Source organism: Filicampus tigris, chromosome 8 (assembly GCF_054856515.1).
Source record: "Filicampus tigris isolate MCC_2025a chromosome 8, RoL_Ftig_1.0, whole genome shotgun sequence".
Taxonomy (NCBI): Eukaryota; Metazoa; Chordata; class Actinopteri; order Syngnathiformes; family Syngnathidae; genus Filicampus; species Filicampus tigris.
In genome coordinates, this window is record NC_141224.1 from 26,520,750 (window position 1) to 26,544,137 (window position 23,388).

General features: G+C 43.5%; 1 protein-coding gene and 1 pseudogene across 11 annotated transcripts in view; one reads left to right on the forward strand and one right to left on the reverse strand.

The window, feature by feature from the left end:
- The window catches only part of LOC147144176 (CUB and sushi domain-containing protein 3-like), a 708,031-nt gene that overhangs the window by 238,880 nt on the left and 445,763 nt on the right, over positions 1–23,388 (forward strand). For all 11 annotated transcript variants that reach the window (XR_015087713.1, XR_015087712.1, XR_015087709.1 and 8 more), the window contains exons 19-22: positions 2,496–2,684; positions 11,304–11,420; positions 12,431–12,646; positions 13,854–14,042. Coding sequence is in view for 6 of the 11 variants with exons in the window: in XM_086037008.1 (XP_085893134.1) it covers positions 2,496–2,684; positions 11,304–11,420; positions 12,431–12,646; positions 13,854–14,042 (711 nt within the window). In the remaining 5 variants the exon portion in view is untranslated. The remainder of the gene's footprint in view (positions 1–2,495; positions 2,685–11,303; positions 11,421–12,430; positions 12,647–13,853; positions 14,043–23,388) is intronic.
- On the reverse strand, positions 16,572–22,975 carry LOC147144178 (uncharacterized; annotated as a pseudogene).

Genomic DNA, 23,388 nt, shown 5'->3' on the forward strand with positions numbered 1-23,388 from the left:
GCGAGAAGGGCAGCCACCCCTCCCTCAAAGCGGAGGCTCCCCCGTGAAAAACACTGGAGCTAAAAGCTGACAACGGCAGAGAGCAACAAAACTAAAAGACAGAACAGTAGTATAGTCTAAGACCTAGAATCAGTAAAATAAGATATAATATATAAAATATATATATATATATATATATATATATATATATATATATATATATATATATATATATATATATATATATATATATATATATATATATATATTTTTTTTTTTTTTTTCAATCAAAAGAAAAGATAAATTATTTAAAAGTTGTTGAAAGCCAAACTAAAAAGGTGTGTCTTGAGCTTCCTCTTAAAGATATCAACAGTCTCTGCAGACCTGACGTCCTCTGGCAGGCTATTCCAAAGGTGAGGACCAAAACGGCTGAATGCAGCCTCGCCATGCATTTTGGTCCTCACCCTTGGAATAAATAAAAGGCCGGCGCCAGAGGAACTCAGGATCCGCGAGGGTTGGTATGATAAAAGCAAATCAGATAAATAAGATGGCCCAAGACCATTAACACATTTATAAACTAATAAAAGTACTTTAAAATCGATCCTGAAACACACAGGGAGCCAATGCAGCAATTTCAAAACTGGCGTAATGTGCTCCCGCCCTCTGGTTCTCGTCAGCACCCGAGCGGCTGAATTCTGCAGTAGTTGCAGTGGTGAAATGCTCTTTTTCGGGAGGCCAGAGAGCAGGGCGTTACAGTAATCTAAATGACAGGAAATAAAAGCATGCCTCAGCACTTCCGTGTTAGCCTGAGAGAGAAACGGGCGGACTCTGGCGATATTCTTAAGGTGATAAAAAACAATCTTGGTTACATTTTTAATATGAGGAATAAAACTGAGCTCAGAGTCAAAAATGACGCCAAGGTTCTTCACACAATGTGAGGGATTAAAAATGTGTAGTTTTGGTAAAAGCTTCTCTCTCTGACCTTCGGGACCGATAACTAAAACCTCAGTTTTGTCCTGATTGAGCTGTGGGAAATTATCTGCCATCCATGACTTGATATCTAAAATGCAATTTAAAAGGGTATCAATGGGTCCTGTGTCATCAGGAGACACGGCAATACACGGAATGTGAGGTTTTGTAAAGCACTTTGGGCACCACATGGTGTAGATAAAGCGCTATATACTGTAAGTGCACTCCATTAGCCATTTATCTGGGTATCAAGGTATGCTGTCAAATGTCAACAGGATGACCGCAGGACCCACAAAATATGCCGTATCCTGGACTGATGATATTAAATCTTTGCTTTGAGCTGCTCTTGACTGAGTCCATTCCAACAACTGTGGTAAACTTGAAAGGTACTCAAATTTACAATGTCAGTTGGAAGTTGCTAACTGGAAAGGTGTCAACACATGCATTGCTCTTTTGATACCCTGCTGGTGTATACAAATCCAGACTAAAAATCTAGAAACAGTTTATGGGATGTAGAGTCTGGTCGGACGTTTTTTCAGTCCACGATGCCACTCAAAATTCCACATGACTTGACAACTACGATGCAAGACCAGGCCGTTGTCAACAAGACAAACTGACAGCGACCACAGAGGTTTGGGACAAGTGTGCAGCATCTGCCACTCATTTAGTGTACACTGCCTAGTCAAGGAGTATCTGCCAAGGATGCCATCTAAATATGGCATAAAGAGATGGGTGACATGCTAGGACAAGTTGTGACTGGGAAAAAAAAGTGCACATGGTATTCCTGAAAAGAACCAAGGGAAGCAAACGGTACTGGACATTAATTCAGTTGGCAGTGAGCGCAACGTAATGTTTTAAATTGTTCACCTCCTACACTCGTGATGAAGAGCTCATCCCCCCCAAAAATTTGCCATGGTGGGAATACACAAGGCTGAGAAAAACACATCTGATAGACTGGTTAACATGTATGGAGATATCTATCTTGGAATATGGGGAACATGTCAAGTGCAGTTTTGGGATAATCTCCTTTGTGTGTAATTAAAATACACATGGTCAGTTTTGACCGGTAACACAACAAAGCTTTCTTTTTGTGACAATAAAAAATGGTATCGAATCAAATGTTCATGATAACTTTGACCAAAAGTACCCTGTAATAATCAATATAACGAGTGTCACCTTATTATGTGTTTCACTAAAAATAATCAAGAAATTGTTTGTTTTTTTGAAAACTTGCTTTCAAGTACATAGGAGCAGAACAATGCAATGAGGCACATGAGCCACGAAAACCAACTAGTTCAAAAGTGGTATTACTCACTAAAACTTAAGTTAATTAAAATATCTAAAACAACAAATAAAATGGTTTGTAATTACATAGCACTTTATCTAACGATACTATGTCAGGATTCAGTTTTATGGTGACTCTTAATTGAATGGTCATTTCTGACCAGGAACACAAAAACGTTTAACTCAAAATGAACACAATGTTTAAAAACAATGCATTCAATGATGTGTTATATGACAGAATATTTAACTAACACTTTTTGCAGTTGTTACAGTGGACACATACTCCTGTATGGATCCTGGTATTCCTGTCAGTGGTGTGCGGCTGAGCAACGACCTGTCAATTGGTTCTACAATATCGTTCCAATGTGATCCAGGATATAGTCTAAGCCTTGAAGAACCACTGGTTTGTGAAAAGAACCACTTCTGGAACCACCCTCTGCCCACTTGTGACGGTATGCCTTCACAGCTGTGAAATCAGGGGTGGGCAATTAATTTTACAAAGGGGGCATGTGAGTAAACTTAAGTGTTTGTCTTACCATGCTAACCTCGGTTGTGTTTAATTTAATGTTGTTTTAATTAGAAAATAAATACATAAAACAAAATTATAAGCAGTCTAAATTTAAATTCCTTGTAGTATATACATATTAACAGAGGGAGGTTTAACTCTGTGCATTGCTCCTACTGTGCCTCCCTAAATGAATAAATACTAAGCAATGCCTTAGGAAGGTTTGTGTTACATTGACTACGTTTATATGCAGTCAATATTGGGAAATGTCAAAATTCAGATTTCTGAAACATTCGGAAAAACATGTTTACAAGCATGAGTGGACAGAGGTACGCCCGCATTTGAATAAACCAATTGAAACAGCACAAATAGACACCATTTTTGCCTGTTACTTGCTACCGCCAATAAAACATATTATATTCATGTAAATCACCACAGGAATCAAGTGGTCGGTTTCCTCCGCGTTCCAAAAGTGTGGCATTGCGTTACGCCTCTGAATTCCACCTTGATTGTTTACCTCTCATCTTGTGTATTTCCGGCGAGTTGCGCGCCGGACATACGGAGTTATACCACATTTATATGTGTCTATTTGAGCCATTCTACCGAATTGGTTGAAATTACTGTCCCACAATGAAAATCCAATTTTAAAAAACAATGAAGTGTTCAGACCTTGCATATTTACCGGTAGTAATATCTTGTTATGACCTATTATCACAAGACAATCAACTTTCTACATTACAAAACTGCTAAATAGCATATACATTTTGATTTATTTAAAAAAAAAGTAATATTAAATTCTGTTAAAAATTCATTTAGATTGATTTTGATGTCAAAACCATATGTATTAATTTATAAAAAAAATACTCTGTAGGGGGGAGAAAGGAAAAACATATGAATCGGCTAGTAGAATTATTTTTATTCTTCTGTAATTGTGTGTTTCGCTAGTGACAAATTTTAGGACATGCAAGATATTAGGGAGGGCGGCACGGTGGTCGACTGGTTAGCACGTCCGCCTCACAGTTCAGAGGTCGTGGGTTCGATCCCGGCTCCGGCCTCCCTGTGTGGAGTTTGCATGTTCTCCCCGTGCCTGCGTGGGTTTTCTCCGGGCACTCCGGTTTCCTCCCACATTCCAAAAACATGCATGGTAAGTTGATTGGATACTCTAAATTGCCCCTAGGTGTGATTGTGAGTGCGGATGTTTGTCTCTGTGTGCCCTGCGATTGGCTGGCAACCAGTTCAGGGTGTCCCCCGCCTACTGCACAAAGACAGCTGGGATAGGCTCCAGCACGCCCCGCGACCCTTGTGAGGAGAAGCGGTACAGATAATGGATGGATGGATGGATGGAAGATATTAGGGAAAAGCTAGAAAATAATACTGTATTTTCCGGACTATAAGTCATGCTTTTTTTCATAGTTTGGCCGGGGGTGCGACTAATACTCTGGAGCGACTTATGTGTGAAATTATTAACACATTATTACTTTCATGGCTTGTTAGTGCTGACTTGTATGTATGATGTTTTGTCTCCGTCTGCAGGCGCTTTAGCATAATTCACTCTGTCCCCAATATTTGTCTTCTTATTGGCAATTTAGTCACGCCACCTCCAGTTCATAGTTCACATAGCCTGCTCTCTAGCTGTTATGAAATCCATCCATTATCGATACCGTTTATCCTCACAAGGGTCGCGGGGCATGCTGGAGCCTATCCCAGCTGTCTTCGGGCAGTAGGCGGGGGACACCGTGAATTGGTTGCCAACAAATCGCAGGGCACACAGAGACAAACATCCACACTCACAAAAACACCTAGGGGCAATTTAGAGAGTCCAATCAACTTACCATGCATGTTTTTGGAATGTGGGAGGAAACCGGAGTACCCGGAGAAAACCCACGCAGGCACGGGGAGAACATGCAAACCCCACACAGGGAGGCCGGAGCTGGGATCGAACCCATGACCTCTGAACAGTGAGTCAGATGTGCTAACCAGTCGACCTGTTATGAAATGCGCTGTATAAATAAAATTGTATTGTATTGTATTGTACTGTAAAGTGCCTGCACAGGGAGACAAAACATCATAAATACAAGTCAGCCCTAACAAGCCATGACAATTACCCATCATTTCACATCTTATTGTAACTCACATAAAGAAACATAAAAGCTATTAACAAATCCTAAAAGCTATTAAAATGCATGAATAATTTAAACAGTTAATACCTAATGTTTTGTTAAAGAAGTAATTAAAATACTATGATAAAAAGACAATTTGACTGTTAAGGCCTTGCCAGTTGAGCAAGTTAGCTTATCCAAACAGCTAAAAAATTCACAAACAAACTCCACTGACTCCAGGTGTGCAGCCAAGTTGCCTGTTTATATTGTGAAACTGCACAAGAAACAGAAAATACAATCAATCTATGCATAACATACACATGTATTTTCATAGACATGAACAAGATGATCCAATAATGTTCATCTTGTCTTCTTATTCGTTAAATGAGTTACAAGTTTCTTTTGTTTCGACAAGGATAATGATCTTCCTATTTTTTTGTGAAGAGAAAACTCACTTAACGTGCTGACAGTTTTGGCTGTCACTGCAGCCTTCCTCGGAGCTGTCACTGCTTCCATGTGACGTTTCCGGAGCAAAATAATACAATACAATACAATACAATACAATTTTATTCATACAGTGCATTTGTGGGGTGTTGGAGCGCAGTCTTGATCGGGTCGGGGAGCCTTATTTTGAAGATTCCCCGGACCCGGTCAGCTGTGTTTAGACACGTCACGTGGAAGCAGTGACAGCTCCGAGAAAGGCTGCAGTGACAGCCGAAACTGTCAGCACGGTAAGAGAGTTTTCTCTTCACAAAAAAATAGGAAGATCATTGTCATTGTCGAAACAAAAGACATTTGAAACTCATGAACAAGATGAGCCTATGCTAATGATTAGCGATCGCAATTAGCATTACCGATAGCTATTAGTATGTTCAGTCAACAACCCACAATCATCCACAATTCAGCTCATATATGAATGTTGCATGCTCATTACACACGATTGTCTAAGTTAGTTACAGACGATGCTTGAACAAGAATGAACCACAAACAGGCAGTTGCCTGCCTCTGGCTGGGGTATTGCATCATGCAGCCACACTTTTGGAGCGAGGAGGAAACCGGCTGCTTCTTTCATGTGGTGAGCGACATGATTTGTGACATGTGGTGAGTGTTTTATTGACAGTTGAAAGTAACAATTGGAAATGACATCCATTTCAGTCATGACGCCGTGTGTCACCATACACAGTGGGCTATTCAAATGCCGGAGCAACTCTGTCCGCTCAATCGTGTAAACGGGATATTCAGAATTCGGAATTTTTACTTTAACCTGACTATTGACTGCATGTAAACATAGTCACTATGGTACTGTGGACAAAATGGAGGAGGAGCCATGGGTGTCGTAAAGTCGAAACGTAGTAGGTCGCGAATGTCGTAATACGAGGACTGCCTGTATATGGTAATGCTTATATGGGCCATTCAACCAAATTGGTTCCATTTGCATGCTTGGGCAATAACATGAAAATACATTTTTATAAAGCGTCCAGCACATTGATATGTACTGTGTTTAAAGTTACCATTCAATTAGTGTAAATGTCATTGCTAAAACCCACTAAGAGTTTCAGTACAAAAAACTGAAATGATAAAACAAGTTCTGAGACGAAGCAATGCACATTGAGTTGTTCAATATATGTATCATCAAGTTTTGTGCTTAAAAAAAAAAGAGACAAAAAATATCAAACTGAGTTTATTTTGAGTATGACAAAAATAAAGTGGCACTGATTCAAATAAAATATAAATATATATAACAACATATAACATATACACATTGATGTATATATATATGTCTATATTCAGAAAAATCGGATGCACACTCTTTTTTTTTTAATGCATTGCTGACGTATCAGATTGGGGCTCGAAGCGGTATCGGATCAGGGTATCGGCAGATCACAGATCCCAAAATCAAAAGACTCGGACCTAAAAAAACGTGATCGGGACAGCTCTACATGCAGGTGCCGCACTCCTGACATGCAGCCAAATAAAGAAAAAAATAAAAACTATAACATTGTTATTTACCTACCTAGTCGCACAGACGCAATGACATGTCCTCCATTTTGTTTTTATTTCACTGATCATCACACTGTGTGTGTGTGTGTGTGGGAGTGTGTGTGTGTGTGGGGGTGTGCATGTGGGTGGGTGTGTGTGCGTGCGTGTGCATGTGGGGGCGTGCGCGTGTGGGTGTGTATGTGTGTGTTTTTATTTGATTTTTTTTTTTATTTGGCCGCATGTCTGCTTGTGCGGTGCCCGGATGTGACATGGAAATTATGTTCTCGAGGAGGAATGATGGACTGGGACCACGTGGGTCGGCCAGAAATACAGACTGGAACTTAGTGACGGATAGACGATTCCCTCCTCTAGTGGGAATGCCAGTTGACCTATCTTAAAAGATAACGTGTATTAAGTCCATGCACATGCAATCATACTTGATTTTCTTTTGACAATGCTCTGACTCTTTTCATGGCACCCTGCAAATCTTGATGTTAAGCAAACACAAATGTGTATCCTGATGCTTTATTTCCCGGTTGTTAGTTCAAAACAAGTTCCCAATCCACGCAAGACATTTTGAAATGCTATGGGCAGTGACAATCATTTAGAAAAAGGAAACAAAATACATATATTTTAGGCAGGCAGCCGTCGGCATAGATACCTATAGATTCACTATCTTCCTTCAGTCAACCAGCCAAGCATTACACTAGCTAATATCTATGGTCTCTGCAACTAGCTAGTAACTGCCAAGTAGCATACAGGCTAACCCATCCAGTCTTCAGGATGTTTGCCGCAAAGACTATATACCACTATTTTACAACACCAAAGTGTGCAATAACCGACCCACATTCTACCGTTGTCCACAATACAATGTGAGATTCTACTTAAAGGGATCATCCGGCTGATATTGTCCATTTTTTTACTAACAAGATCAATTTATGTATTTTTTTTAAATCAGAAAAATGATCTTAGCTTGCATTTTGAATTTTATCAATTTGTTTTGGATACATCAGTAAATAATTAACAACTTTAAAGCCGCCTACTGAAAGTGAGCCATATGGACACCTCAAAAGACTCTGTAGTGATTTAAGGGCTTTTTTTGTGATTATGTTTACAATAAATTTCCCCGCCCCTTTTTGGGGCGTGGTTTATGTTATGTTTTCAGTCTCAGCTGTCCACGTCACGCGAGGGAGCCAAGCATGGTAATATTGCTCGCTTTGTCAGTTCTGTTGTCTAAAACGGTGACCGATCGCCACCAAAATGCCAATGCACATTACTACTCTTGTCCACGTAAACCTGTGAAAGTATCAAAGTGTTCTGCACGATAGTTTGGATTTATTGACATAAAAAGTGAAATCAACATGATCACCTCCACAAAATAAAAAAATACCGTGGCGATTGCTCCTTCACTTTCACAAGCTGAAGCGGACAAGAGCATGAATGCGCACATGAACCCCGACTGGTTATATTTCGGACATTTAGCGACCCTAAACTCGTGTCTCAGGAGGTAGAGAGACGGTGGCTTGCAGCAGCAGCAGGTAGATTGGAGCTTTACGCCCCCACCTTCCCTCCCCAGCTAAAGGTGGGATTAGGACAGCTAATAGCAACAACTAGCTTCACGCCGTTAAAACAAAAGGCGTTAGCACAACAACATTAGCTCCTTCCTGTCAGCCCAGCGTGTGGAGGTGAAGATGAGCCTGTGTCTTCATGTCGCCTCCCAAGCAGTCGCGTGCGGTGTCCCTGCTTGCTTGCTTGCAGCCGCCACCTTCTGCCTGAGTGAAGCTGCGTGAGAGTGACAAAAGCCCTCATTGAACAGCGAACAAAAAGTTCCAGCGAGGCTGACTGCACAGCCAAGTGTGGCCGCATTGGAACATGCCATTTCGGCTGTTACCTTCCAAATTGGACGGCGCGTTGTAAGTCGAAAAACTGGGGACATTCTGCATCCAAATTAAATGTACACGTCTACTCATTCCCACTTCAGTCTCTGTAAATATCCTGACTGGTGTTTAATGCCTCGCTCGTCCTAACCGTGATCAGCAAAGAAGCAGTGGGGTTTTTTTGTGTTTTTTTTTTTTCTGTAAGCAAAGAAGCAGTGTGCGCTCGTCCCAGCCTAAATCTATGTAACTCTGGTGACTTCCACATTTTCTCATTCTCATATAAATCAGCCATGGAGAGGTTAATCTTTTTGATAGGTTGAAGTGGGCATTCGTAGGGATGTCCACGTAAATTTGGGTGCCAATTGATCGCCGTTTTTGGATGTTATAAGCAATAAAACTACAATGATTTCCAATGTAGGGTTTGGAATTGGTGACTCCGGCCGAACAAAGATAGAACGGTAGGGGGCGCGGCCATTGTACTGATTAACAAGGGGCGTTATTCATGGAGTTACTTTTCCTAATTTCTTCAAAATTAATGGATAAAATAGAAAATGGCAATTATTTTCGTTTCCCTGATCAAAAAATATATAAAATGAACTTGTTAGTGAAAACATGGCCATCCTGGCCCCACCATCCCTTTAACTTCAAAGCATAAACTTCAGCTCTTCCCTATAGCTGTGTTATCCCACATAATCTCCCTCTCTAGGCAGTTTTTGCAGATTTCAGAAATGTGGGAGCTAATGTGGTGATTATTGTCACTTTGTGCAAAATGTTGGTGCTGTCGCAGACCACTAATTTCCCGGTATATAACAAATAAACTAATTTCAAGTGTTGGCTGTATGTAGTATATCTTGTATAAGATACAATGATGTGGATGCAAAGGCCTGTACATTGCCCTCATGTCCTTGAGCTTTTTCTTGTTTAGGTGTGTGTACCAGACTGGTGCCAAACGTCTTGGCCTTCTGCCTGTAGACCCTCCAAATCGACACTTTGCCAAGTGTACTCATCCAATTTTAATGAGTTTATGTAATTTTGGCTCATTAATTAAATATTTCATTTAATTTTGTTGGTGGATAAGGATTCAGGAGTCCTTGATGTGTTGTGCTTCCTGGAGGGCCCAAGGGGGAAGGAGTGAGGACAAGAGAGGTGTGTAAGTGTGTGCGTAGGTAGGTGCGTAGGTGTGTGGACGTGGGTGTGTGGGGGTGTGTGGGTGTGTGTTCGTGTGTGCAGCTGTGAGGCCAGGCATTGCAATGATCTTCCAAAACATCATCTGACATTCATTACTCTGAAAATATAAAATAGTTGTACTTCTAATATTGAGAGAGACTTCCAGGCATTTGATTAGAATGTCATCTTTAAGGCATTTGGGCCAAGAAAACACAGGCAGAAAAGCAACCATCAACACTATGCTCATAAGAAGGAGGAGGGAAAACAAAAACGAACCTGTTGAATCCAATCATATATTTTTTAAATAACACCTTACTTGATGTAATATAACCTTTTAGTTAAATTACATTGCATGAAAAAAAATTACTCATCCGTCCATCCATCCCTTATCCAATCCACTTCTCCTCACAAGGGTCGCGGGCGTGCTGAAGCCTATCTTGTGTCTATCTTGTGTCTTCGGGCAGTAGGCGGGGTACACCTTGAACTGGTGGCCAGCCAATCACAGGGCACAAAGAGACAAACAAACACCCGCACTCACAATCACACCTAGGGGCAATTTAGGGTGTTCAATTAACCTACTGCGCATGTTTTTGGAATGTGGGAGGAAACCGGAGTACCTGGAGAAAACCCACGCAGGCACAGGGAGAACACGCAAACTCCACACAGGAAGGCCGGAGCCGGATTCGAACCCACGACCTCCACAATGTGTATCGGATGTGCTAACCAGTCGGCCACGTGCCGCCATTACTTGCTCGTTTGAACAATAAATGAAACCAGCTAACCTCAGATTGAGTAGCATTAACCTCTACACTCACAGCAGCCAATCGGAGTGGAGAATGATTTCATCAATTTACTTTCATGAGATTAGAAGTGTTCTAGCTATTAAATTAAACGTCAATAATCAACGTACATGAGCATCACTTCACCGAGGTGAGAATGTGTGTTGTGGCTTGTGTTGCTTCATCAGCAAACACTATTGGGTCGTTGCCACTGGATGATATCTTCCCATACTGATTTGAGCTTGACATTGAGCTAATCTCATTTTGTGGAAAGACTTCAAAATCCCTTTAAAGTAATGACTGCAATGAAACTGATTGAATCCCCTAAGTATGCTTCTGTCAGTTAACTGCCAGTAAATTCATTGTAATATGCTGTTTTCTGACCACATTTCAGTTTTAAAGTAATTTATGAAAGGTGAATACTGCATATAGAGGGTTGCTGATTCAATGAATGATTTATTGTCTGGGTAGAGAGAGGGTTGGTTTGAAACAAGGTAGAGAAAAAACATTGTGTTGGCAGAATTACAGGGACTCATAAAATAGTAGGATAGGATGTGATGTGCATTATTCATCCAAATTGGTCCTTTCTCTTCAGGTGAGGGATTTATTGCTTCATTTACAGTTTTCTTCTTTCCCAGCAACATTATATTCCTTTCCTATTCAGCATCTTGTGGTGGTGATATCAAAGGGTCTGATGGTGTCATCCTCTCGCCTGGCTATCCTGAGCTGTATCCAAACTCCCTAAACTGTACATGGACTGTGGAGGTTAGCCATGGAAAAGGTTTGTTGTAAACTACACATTAATGTATTCTTATACATGCAACTACACACACATACAGTACACTCGCTTGCCTGTTATGGCCATTGGACACATTTTTTTTCCAGAAGTCACAGAATATGTCTTTAAGGTAAAATACAAATTCAATGCAAATAAAATGTAAACGCACACAAAACGCTCTGAAAAAATGTTGGATATTAGTCAGTAAAGAATGGCAAAACTGATTCAGCCAAGGTATGCAACAGCACACAGACCATTAACGGATTGGACCAAACAGTAGAAGTCAAGAACAGGATGTCATGGGTCATATGTTGAGCTCACCAAAAATTCCTAATAGACTTGACTTTAAAGATAAGAGATAATTTATCATTTTTGTTCAGAAATTAACAATGTTGGCTCCTGCAACAGAACCTCCCTCCCACTTTTTTTAGTTACTTTAGATACAAAAAAAGAGATGCAAAAAACCTACACAAAAATCGCCAGTGAATGTGACATGGAGGCCCTCCTCATGCGGTTCTGCACAGTGGCACTTCGTGAGATTCTCTAAATCATGATAGTGGGCTGAGTCCAAACTAAATGTCCCATCTAATAAAAACAATCACAAGCACAGTAAGGCAACATTCAGCTAGTAAGAAAGAAGCAATCCTTCCCATCAGATTGGTCAATGTTACAAAGTACAGTAACTATACGAAATCAAGGGAAAAATATATAAGCATAGCAAAATAAATAACAAAACAAACAAAAAAGTGAAACACCACCTTTTCAATTTCAAACAAATATGTAATGTATAGAAAGTAAAGTAATGAATAACAAAACAATAATTTCACTTTTAAAACCCATAGTTAAATTAAGAGTGGAGGGGTAGCATTGTTCAGCACTGGTCCAGACATCCTTCCCATCGACCCCCAGCATTTTTAAATAATTAAGAATTAGCATTAGATTAGATTTAGAATTAGATCTGTAGTTCGATTTACCTATTCACAGCAATAACGCACCTTACTTTCTCCTCCAAGGTGTGCAATTCACTTTCCACTCCTTCCACCTGGAGGATCACCATGACTATCTTCTGATAACAGAAAATGGTAGTTTCGCTCAGCCACTGGCTCGACTTACTGGCTCAGAGAGGCCGGCTCCGGTTAACGCGGGCCTGTATGGCAACTTCAAAGCACAGCTCCGCTTCATTTCAGACTTCTCCATATCCCTTCAGGGATTCAACATCTCCTTCTCAGGTATGGAAGCACATTTGTATTCTATATGTAGGAGGCAGCAGAGTGGTTCATTGGTAGGATCTTAGAAAGAACAAATTGAGTGAAATTTTAAAACGGAAAGGCAAATGGTAGAAGTGCAGATTCTTAAAATTCAATGGGTGCAGTAATTTAGGGTAGTATAAATGCTGAATGGTGGTCATATGAAAATCAGCAGGTAGTTCAGTGATAAAATCAAAATGCGAAGCCCCTCTACACCATGTCTAAAATAACTTGAGGACTCATTCTCCAGTCAGAAAGGGATCAGGCTTAAAGTAGATCTGTGTCGATCAGAGTGATATAATTAAGAGACAAGCAAGTAGAGACTGTCTGGCTTTGATGGGAATGATCATCGAAGCAGGCCATGTGGGTCACTGTCCTCTGAGGAGTTGGGTGGGGGGGATGTGGTTGGGGCAAGAATAATGACTCCCTGCCACCATGCAGGTACCAAAGAGTGGGGAAGTACAGAAAGACGGAGATGCATGAGTAAAATGGAGAGGAGAAATATGGTGATGTAGAAAAAATCTTGGCGAGAATATGGGAAGAGGAAAAAAAACTACTGTACTGTAGTAAAGTAAATGAGAGGATCTGCATTACGGGTATTCTGGCTAAATGTTTTCCTGCTGTTCACTGAGTTAAATAATAACTTTATGATTATTTATGAAATGGGGTTATGATTATTCATGAAATGTATTTTTTTAGAATGAGTGTGCTTTCTTTATGCTTGTTTTCAAGTGCAATTATTTGTCCTTACATGCTCTGTAAATGACCTCTATAGATTGCCTGATTATATTTTGTTTTTAACCTTTTATGACCTTTGGAAATGTTCTACATTGTCAGGAAACATCTCACTACATTTGATTTTGATGTGCTAAAATCAGTAAGCCTATATAGTTTTGACTCTATATAAAATGTGAGGATCGTTGCAGCAGCATCAAAACCAATGATAAAGCTATGCAAATGGCCTTTACCTTCAAATTGACTGTGAAGTGCTTTTTTAAACACTCCTAATTGACAAACACATAAAGAATAGAATTGCACTTGCTTGGTGTCCTTTAATTTAAGGGAACAGTCACTGATGACTCCATTCTAAAGTTATAACTTCCTAAGTGGTGCGTATAGAAACACAGTAAATGATGACATTAGAACTTTTAATTTGTCTCAAATGAATTTGAAATGCCATAATTTCCAGAGTATGACCTTGAGCCCTGTCAGGACCCTGGGACGCCTCGCTTTGGCTGGCATACAGGTTCGAGGTTTGGCATTGGCGACACACTTTTGTTCCATTGCAACACTGGCTATCGGCTGCAGGGGGCAAAGGAGATTATATGCCTGGGAGGTGGCCGCCGTATATGGAGTGCCCCTCTGCCAAGGTGTGTGGGTACGTTGCATTTATTGTATTTTCTCCTGTTAGCCCAATTCAATACAACACATTGTTGTGTCTCCACTCTTTGCCATTATTAGCTTTTTATGGGTTTTACAAAAACATTCTATTGTGCTTGATATACTTTGAGGCAATGTTCCCTCTAATTTTCCATGCATCTGAGAATTCAGACAAACTCCCTGAGGCTTACTTGGACCATGTGAGCAACATCAGACATCCACGCGGTAGCTAAACCAGTATCAGAATTGAGATCAAAACACCCAACATAATTATGTTAAAACACATACAAACCACATTTAGGATATATCAAAATAGAGGAGATATATATATATATATAGTTTGTAAGAATTGGTTAAGGATTCCCCTCCATGAGCCGTCACCCTACTGTGGTGGAGGGGTTTGCGTGTCCCAAATGATCCTAGGGGCTAAGTTGTTTGGGGCTTTACACCCCTGGCAGGGTCACCCATGGCAAACAGGTCCTAGGTGAGGGACCAGACCAAGCACGGCTTAAAAGACACTTTATGATAAGAAACACGTATGGACCCTTTTTTCCCTTGCCTGGATGCGGGTCATCAGGGCCCCCCTCTGGAGCCAGGCTTGGATGTGGGGCGTATTGATGAGCGCCTGGTGGCCGGGCCTGCTCCCATGGGGCTCAGCCTGAAAAGGCAACATGGATTCCCCTTTCCATGGGCTCACCACCTGTAGGAGGGCCAAAGGGGTCAAGTGCCCTGTGAGCTTGGCGGTCCGATCCCCGGCTACAGAAACTAGCTCATGGGACATGGAATGTAAGCTCCCTGGCAGGGAAGGAGCCTGAGCTGGTGTGAGAGGTTGACTAGATATAGTCGGGCTCACCTCCACACACAGCTTGGGCTCTGGTACCAGTCGTCTCGAAAGGGTTTGGACACTCTTCCACTCTAGAGTTGCCCAAGGTGAGATGCAGGTGTGGGCATACTTATTGCCCCCCGATTTGGCGCCCGTACATTGGGGTTCACTCCGAGGACGAGAGGGTAGCCTCTCTCCGCCTTAGAGTGGGGGGGACAGGTTCTGACGCTAATTACATCAGACACCATGCTGCGATCGGGTTTGTTTTCTCTTTTTTTTCTCTATCAAAAGATTTCTGAAAGGCATTTTCTATTGATATCGATCAAGTGTCAATCGCAATACACATTGATATCGAATTATCGGCCCAGCCCTACTATGCATCAAAGAGCAGTTCAGAGTACCCACCCTTTTTGGAGGCTTTGGAGGGTGTGCAGGAGAGCGCGCCCTCTGGGGACTCCATCGTCCTGCTGGGGGACTTCAATGCTCACGTGGACAATGACACTGAGATCTGGAAGGGTGTGAGTGGGAGGAACCCCCCCCCCCCCCCGATCTGAACCAGAGCAGTGTTCTTTTTCTGGACTGCTGTGCTCGTCACGGATTGTCCATAATGAACACCATGTTCAAACATAAGGGCGTCCATATGTGCATCAGGCCACGCTAGGCCGCAATTCGATGTTCGACTTTGTAGTTATATCATCCGATTTGCGGCTTATTGTTTTTCGACACTCGGTTGAAGAGAGGAGCGGAGCTGTCAATTGATCACCACGTGGTGATGTGTTGGCTCCAATGTTGGGGAAGACGACGGTCCGAACCGGCAGACCCAAATGTGTTGTGAGGGTTTGCTGGGAACGTCTGGCAGAAACCCCTGTCAGAAGGCGTTTCAACTCCCATCTCCAGCAGGCCTTTGCACTCGTCCCGGGGGAGGGAGTGGACATTGAGTCCGAGTCGACCATGTTTGTTCCATTGTTGGGGCGGCCAATTGGTGCCGTAAGGTGGCCAGTGCCTGTCGTGGCGTCAATCCCCGAACCCACAGGTGGTAAGAGATGCTGTCAAGCTGAAGAAGGAGTCCTATTGGGCCTTTTTGGCCTGTGGGACTCCGGAGGCAGCTGACGAATACCGGCTAGCCAAGGAGAATGCAGCTTCAGCGGTTGGCAAAAACTCTGGCGTGGGAGGAGTTCGGCGAAGCCATGAAAAATTACTTTCGGGTGGCTTCGAGGAAATTCTGGTCCACCATCCGGCGTCTCAGGAGGGAAAAGCAGTGCACCATTAACACTGTGTATAGTGGAGATGGGGTGCTGCTGACCTCGACTCGGGATGGTGTGGGTCGGTGGGGAGAATACTTCAAAGACCTCCTCAATTCCACCGACACACCTTCCATTGACGAGCAGAGCCTGGATACTCCGAGGTGGGCTAGGTGGGCTCTACTACCTCTGGGGTTGAAGTAACCAAGACGGTTAAAAGGTTCCTCGGTGGCAAGGCCTTGGGGGTGGTTGATCCACCCGGAGTTCCTAAAGGTTCTGGATGTTGCGGGGCTGTCATGGTTGACATGCCTCTACAACATTGCGTGGACATTGGGGACACTGCCTTTGGAATGGCAGACTCGGGTGGTGGTGCCCCTTTTTAAGAAGGGGGACCAGAGGGTGTGTTCCAATTACAGATGAATCACACTCCTCAGCCTCCGTGGTAAGGTCTATTTAGGGGTGCTCAAGAAGAGGGTCCGTCGGGAGGTTGAATCTCGGATTCAGGAGGAGCAATGTGATTTTCGTCCCGGGCGTAGACCAGTGGACCTGCTCCACACCCTCAGCAGTGTCCTTGAGGTTGCATGGGAGTTTGCCCAAATTCACCCAAGGTGACGAACTAGCACGCACTGGAGAGACCCTTGTCTCCCGGCTGGCCTGGGAACGCCTTGGGATCCCTCGGAAAGAGCTGGAAGATGTGGCTGGAGAGAGGGAAGTCTGGGCTGCCCTGCTGAAGCTGCTGCCGCCGCGACCCGACCTCGGATAAGCGGTAGATAATGGATGGATGATTCCGGATTTTATGCCACATTATATGCCGTGAATCAGCCCAAATTGACTTGAATTGTCCAGAAATCAATGAAAGAAAATTCTGTAATAATCATAATTTTTGGTCAATTATGGCTTCAATGTTTTCTATTTTTTAATACCAAATATATGAAATGAAGAGTAATATGAGAGACACTTTTCATCAGCAATATGTGAGTTAAATGGTCCAAAAGATACACTATATTAAATGGTGCATAATGTAATTACTAATAATAGTACTTGACCTAGCCCAGTAAATAGGAGAATTTTCTCAAATTTCCACTTTAGCTTAGATGATACGAAACATTAATATTCAAAGTCTTGTGGTGAATATAAAAAATGTGGTAAATATTAGTAAGACGACTTAAACTGCCAGATGATTGTAACAGATGTTAAAAGCAGGACATTTTGTCTTGTATTACACACCTCACATCATGTCAAAAATGAGCAAAATTAGGGGTATAGGGGGGCTCTGCCTGTGTTTGCCTTGGGCATCGAAATGACAGGCCCTGGACTGAACCTTCAAAGTGTGCTTATTCGCATAGCATTGTGACATTCATCTTGTCTACTGTAAAATAGGTTTGACATTTCTTGTGGCCAATGTGTGTTGCGATTCATTGAGTTCTTGCAGCTCAGTGCTGCCTCTCGTCATCAATGCACGAGATGTGAATCAGCACTTAGTTTTGAAGTTCTTTTTTTTTTTTTTAGAAAACTTTTTTCGAAAACGTTTTTCCAGTGAAAAGCGAATTCTCTTACCTTGCTGACAGTTTCAGCTGTGACTTCAGCCATCGCCAGAGCTGTCACTATTCCGTGTGATGTGTCTAAAAAACAGCTGATCGGGTCGGGATACGGTCAAAATTAGGCTCCCCCCCTGAACAGATCAAAACTGCACTCCACCGCCGCCCCAACCACCCCCACCGGCGTTGAAGGATGGTGTCCCAGGTTTGTTGGAGCATGTAAGCCCCCTCGACCCTGTTGATGGTCCTGTCTACTTTCTTATTTCCACAATATGGAATCATGAGCTGTTTTTTATGGAGGAATTAGAATCTTCAGCCATTCAAACACACCCCGCAACACCAACACTCTAAGTTATATGTAGACGATATTTTAGAAATAACAAAGGCAGGACACGCAAGAACTCACAGGCCATCTGAACACCATAGACATTACCGGCAACATAAAATTGACACATAACGAAGAAGCAAATCAGACCATATCCTTCCTAGACTTAAACATACATCACAATGAAGACGGCAGCATCAAGATAACCATTTAGAGAAAGCCACCACACAATAGTCAGAACACTTTACAACCAGACCAGCATCATAACAGACAGTAAAGACAGACAGGAAGAGGAAAACTACATACAACACGCTCTCACCTGCTGCCAGTACTCCAAATAGACCATCAACAAAGGAAAACAACAAAGCCAGGCAAAATGAACAGAAAAAAGAAAGGACAGCATAAAAAATACAAGAGACTAATACCAAAAATAACAACAAAATAACACCTCCAAATATCAAAGAATTAACAGGACCCATACAACATATGAGAACATATCATAGATGGGCACTATACCCTTTTTTGCCGGTTGGTCCTCCGTCAGCGACTCATCCCTTTAAAACTCTTCTGTCTTTCCATTCCGTCGGGCCACCCTTTTTAAAAGAGTTCTCGTCCTCCGTCCAACCGTCCACAAAATGAGCTTCCGTCGGGGACGGGCGGATGGTCCGTTCCATCCTTAATGGCCATCTCTGGAAAATACCAAATACATACAATAATAAAAAAAAAAAAAAAAAATTCAGGCAACAACTTGTACACTCGAAAGACAGTACCAGACAATACCAGACAGGAAATACAACATTTACGAAATTCCAGAGGCGGGCATTTAACTAAATTTCACCAGTCCATCATTTGTCATCCGTCAGCTGCCTGGATACCCGTCAATCCATCATTTTTTCAATCCGAAGCAACCTGTAATCTGCGATCGGTCAGTCCGTCAATCCATCGGTAAGGTAGTTTGTTAGGTATTATTATTATTATTTTTATTATTATTATTATTATTATTATTATTATCGTAATTGTTATTATCATTATAGTCCATCAGAAGTCAGTTGGTCCATCAGTTGGTACGTATCTCATGCACTTGTTTGACATTCTATTGAACTGGTGACTGCCCGCAGCTGTTTTACTGAAAATCCCAAAGAGCTGATTTTAGGCCTTGTCTACACGTAGCCGGGTTTTTTTAACAACCGTATATACCCCAACCCCCCGCCCCCTACGTTGGAATACACATGAAAAAAAACGCATCCACACATAACCGCAGAAGTGCGTTTTCAAACGCACGGCAAGCCTCTAGACGGCAGTAGTTAGCCAAATACTCTCCATTTGGGAGAACTTCTGTCCTATGACGTCACTTCTACAAAACCAAAAACACGACGCCAAACTCGTTCGGGAGAACCAACAAGAGGTAAGAATAGCTTTTAAACCTTTCATCGAGAAGCAGTGGTTGGTTGCGGACAAATAAGTAAGCAAAAAGCGCATCGAGAAAGGCTATAACCAACGCAGCGCCGCGAGAATCCATGTTGACTCAAGTCGCACAAGTGACGTCGGAGCAATTTGTCGCACCGTGACGACGGCTGTAACTGTCTACACCAAAACGTGGATCTGGAGATATCCGGAGATATCCGCAAATCTCCACTGCGGCTGGAGTTTTGCGTTTTCACTGAAAATACTCTCGGGATGTGTGGATGATAGGGCTAACCGCGGCTTATATCCAGCGTTTTCAAAAACCCCGGCTACGTGGAGACAGGGCCTTAGTCTGCACTCTGTTTCCCACCTACCGAAGCTGAATAAGTGTCACACCCCTAATTTCTTTCCATTGTATTCTTAAATACCCTTTCAACGAGTTGAGCACCTACTAGCCCCTCCACACCCCCTAAGACACAGCTGTTCTGCACAATCTGCACAAAGTCAGATTTCACAAAGAAGTCACCATGGCACACAATTGTGAGATTTGCAGAGTAAAATTTCATCGTTGGTGTGTAATGGCCAATTTAAAATGTTTCTTGAATCAAAAAACAAAACAAGATGATTTTGGACACATGTTGACTAAATCAAACAGTAGAAACCCCCTTGTCCAGGGCTGAGCATGCACAATTTGCAATTCAATGGAGACAAAGAGTACCTTGAGTGGTATGTGCAAATTCTGTAAAAGGGAGGCGGCACGGAGTAGAAGTGGAAATTGCTGGGACTTTAAGTGTTTTAAACTTTAAGTCCTAAAACGCCCAGAAGTTTTAATTTAAAGTTTAAACAGACTTACCTTAAACAGAAAGTCTACCCAAAAGCTTTCTTTACAAGAAAATGTTCTATGCAGCCCCACTGGTTTAAACACGGCATTCTGATTAATATTGTGTTTGTGGAATATGAGTTAAGCATTAAAATCCACCCGTTTTCGTCCATCTCAGGGCACTGCCATTTTGCCACTTGTTGTCGACTGAAAATGACATCACAATTGCTCAGGGCTCAGGTAACAGCCAATCATAGTTGAGCTTCAGAAAACAGGTGAGCGTTGATTGGTCGGGTGGACTTTGCTGCTTAACTCATATTGCACAAACACAATATTGATCAGAATGCTGTGTTTAGACTAGTGAAGGCGCATAAAACATTACTGCAAATACATTTTTTGCGTTTACTTCCACTCTAACCCATTTAGGACGGGAGCCCATAACAGCGTTTCTCCCACTCAATCAATCACATTTATTTATATAGCACTTTTCATACACAAAAATGCAACTCAAAGTGTGGGAGCACTGAGGCGTGTTTCTCTCTTTAAAGCCGGGAGAGCCTATATGTCATTTTCATTTTTTAATCAATTTTTTTTTTGTCTCTTAGCCAATGAAATGCATCAGAATATACATGTGATAGTGTCGTGAGTTGTCGGAGGATATCTGGAATTTTTTCGAGGAGTAATGGAGGCACAGTCGATCGCGGGAGCTCTGATGGAAATCATGGCAGTGATTATAGACGACACGCTCGCGGACATTAAAACCGTGAAACCATCCAAATGTGATATATGGTTAAAATATGTTTGTAGACCATGACGATTCAACGACTTTGTAAGAGAACATAGTATGGTAATGACCTCTTAGTTTTTTTGAATTCAATTAAAAAAAATGCTTCACTTACATCTTCGAAATGGTAAAGATTATTAAACTTGGCCTTGTGTGAAAGCCACATGTCTAAGGTTTGTTAGGCTTCTTTCAAGTTGTATAATACCTTATATTGCTATTGAACACTCACGTCCACATACTATAATACTACCTAGAAAATGCATTCACGGTAATTTGACACCTTCCCATGGGCTCACCACTGGTGGGAGGGGCCAAAGGGGTCGGGTGCCGTGTGAGCCGGGCGGCGGCAGAAGACAGGGACCTTGGCGGTCCGATCCCCGGCAGCAAAAACTAGCTCTTGGGACATGGAATGTCACCTCTCTGGCAGGGAAGGAGCCTGAGCTGGTGTGTGAGGCTGAGAGGTTCCGATTAGATATAGTCGGGCTCACCTCCACGCACAGCTTGGGTTCTGGTCCCAGTCCTCTCGAGAGGGGTTGGACACTCTTCCACTCTGGAGTTGCCCAGGGTGAGAGGCGCCGAGCAGGTGTGGGCATACTTATTGCCCCCCGGCTTGGCGCCTGTACATTGGGGTTTACCCCGGTGGACGAGAGGTTAACCTCCCTCCGCCTGAGGGTGGAGGGATGGATCCTGACTGTTGTTTGTGCTTATGCGGCAGCGCAGAGTACCCACCCTTTTTGGAGTCCTTGGAGGGTGTGCTGGAGGGCGCTCCATCTGGGGACTCCATCGTTCTGCTGGGGGACTTCAATGCTCACGTGGGCAATGACAGTGAGACCTGGAGAGGTGTGATTGAGAGGAACGCCCCCCCCGATCTGAACCCGAGCGGTGTTCGGTTACTGGACTTCTGTGCTCATCACGGATTGTCCATAACGAACACCATGTTCAAGCATAAGGGTGTCCATATGTGCACTTAGCACCAGGATACCCTAGGCCACAGTTCGATGATCGACTTTGTAGTCGTATCATCGGACTTGCGGCCGCATGTTTTGGACACTCGGGTGAAGAGAGGGGCGGAGCTGTCAACTGATCACCATCTGGTGGTGAGTTGGCTCCGATGGTGGGGGAAGATGCCGGTCCGACCTGGCAGACCCAAACGTATTGTGAGGGTTTGCTGGGAATGTCTGGCAGAATCCCCTGTCAGAAGGAGTTTCAACTCCCACCTCCGGCAGAACTTTTCCCACGTCCCGGGGGAGGCGGGGGACATCGAGTCCGAGTGGACCATGTTTCGTGCCTCCATTGTTGAGGCGGCCGATCGGAGCTGTGGCCGCAAGGTTGTCGGTGCCTGTCGTGGCGGCAATCCCCGAACCCGCTGGTGGACACCAGCGGGAAGGGATGCTGTCCAGCTGAAGAAGGAGTCCTATCGGGCCTTTTTGGCCTGCGGGACCCCGGAGGCAGCTGACGGGTACCGGCTGGCCAAGCGGAATGCAGCTCTGGTGGTTGCTGAGGCAAAAACCCGAGTGTGGGAGGAGTTCGGGGAGGCCATGGAAAATGACTTCCGGACGGCTTCGAGGAAATTCTAGTCCACCATCCGACGTCTCAGGAGGGGGAAGCAGTGCACCATTAACACTGTTTATAGTGGAGATGGGGTGCTGCTGACCTCAACTCGGGACGTTGTGGGTCGGTGGGGAGAGTACTTCGAAGACCTCCTCGATTCCACCGACACGCCTTCCACTGAGGAAGCAGAGCCTGGAGACTCTGAGGTGGGCTCTCCTATCTCTGGGGTTGAAGTAACCGAGGTAGTCAAAAAGCTCCTCGGTGGCAAAGCCCCGGGGGTGGATGAGATCCGCCCGGAGTTCATAAAGGCTCTGGATGTTGAGGGGCTGTCATGGTTGACACATCTCTACAACATCGCGTGGACATCGGGGACAGTGCCTCTGGATTGGCAGACCGGGGTGGTGGTCCCCCTTTTTAAGAAGGGGGACCGGAGGGTGTGCTCCATTTACAGAGGGATCACACTCCTCAGCCTCCCCGGCAAGGTCTATTCAGGGGTGCTGGAGAGGAGGGTCCGTCGGAAGGTCGAATCCCCGATTCAGGAGGAGTAATGTTGTTTTCGTCCTGGCCGTGGAACAGTGGACCAGCTCTACACCCTCAGCAGGGTCCTCGAGGATGCATGGGAGTTTGCCCAACCGGTCTACATGTGTTTTGTGGACTTGGAGAAGGCGTTCGACCGTGTCCCTCGGGGAGTTCTGTGGGGGGTGCTTCGGGAGTACGGGGTACCGAGCCCCCTCATAAGGGCTGTCCGGTCCCTGTACCACCGATGCCAGAGTTTGGTCCGAATTGCCGGCAGTAAGTCGGATTCGTTTCCTGTGGGGGTTGGACTCCGCCAAGGCTGCCCTTTGTCACCGATTCTGT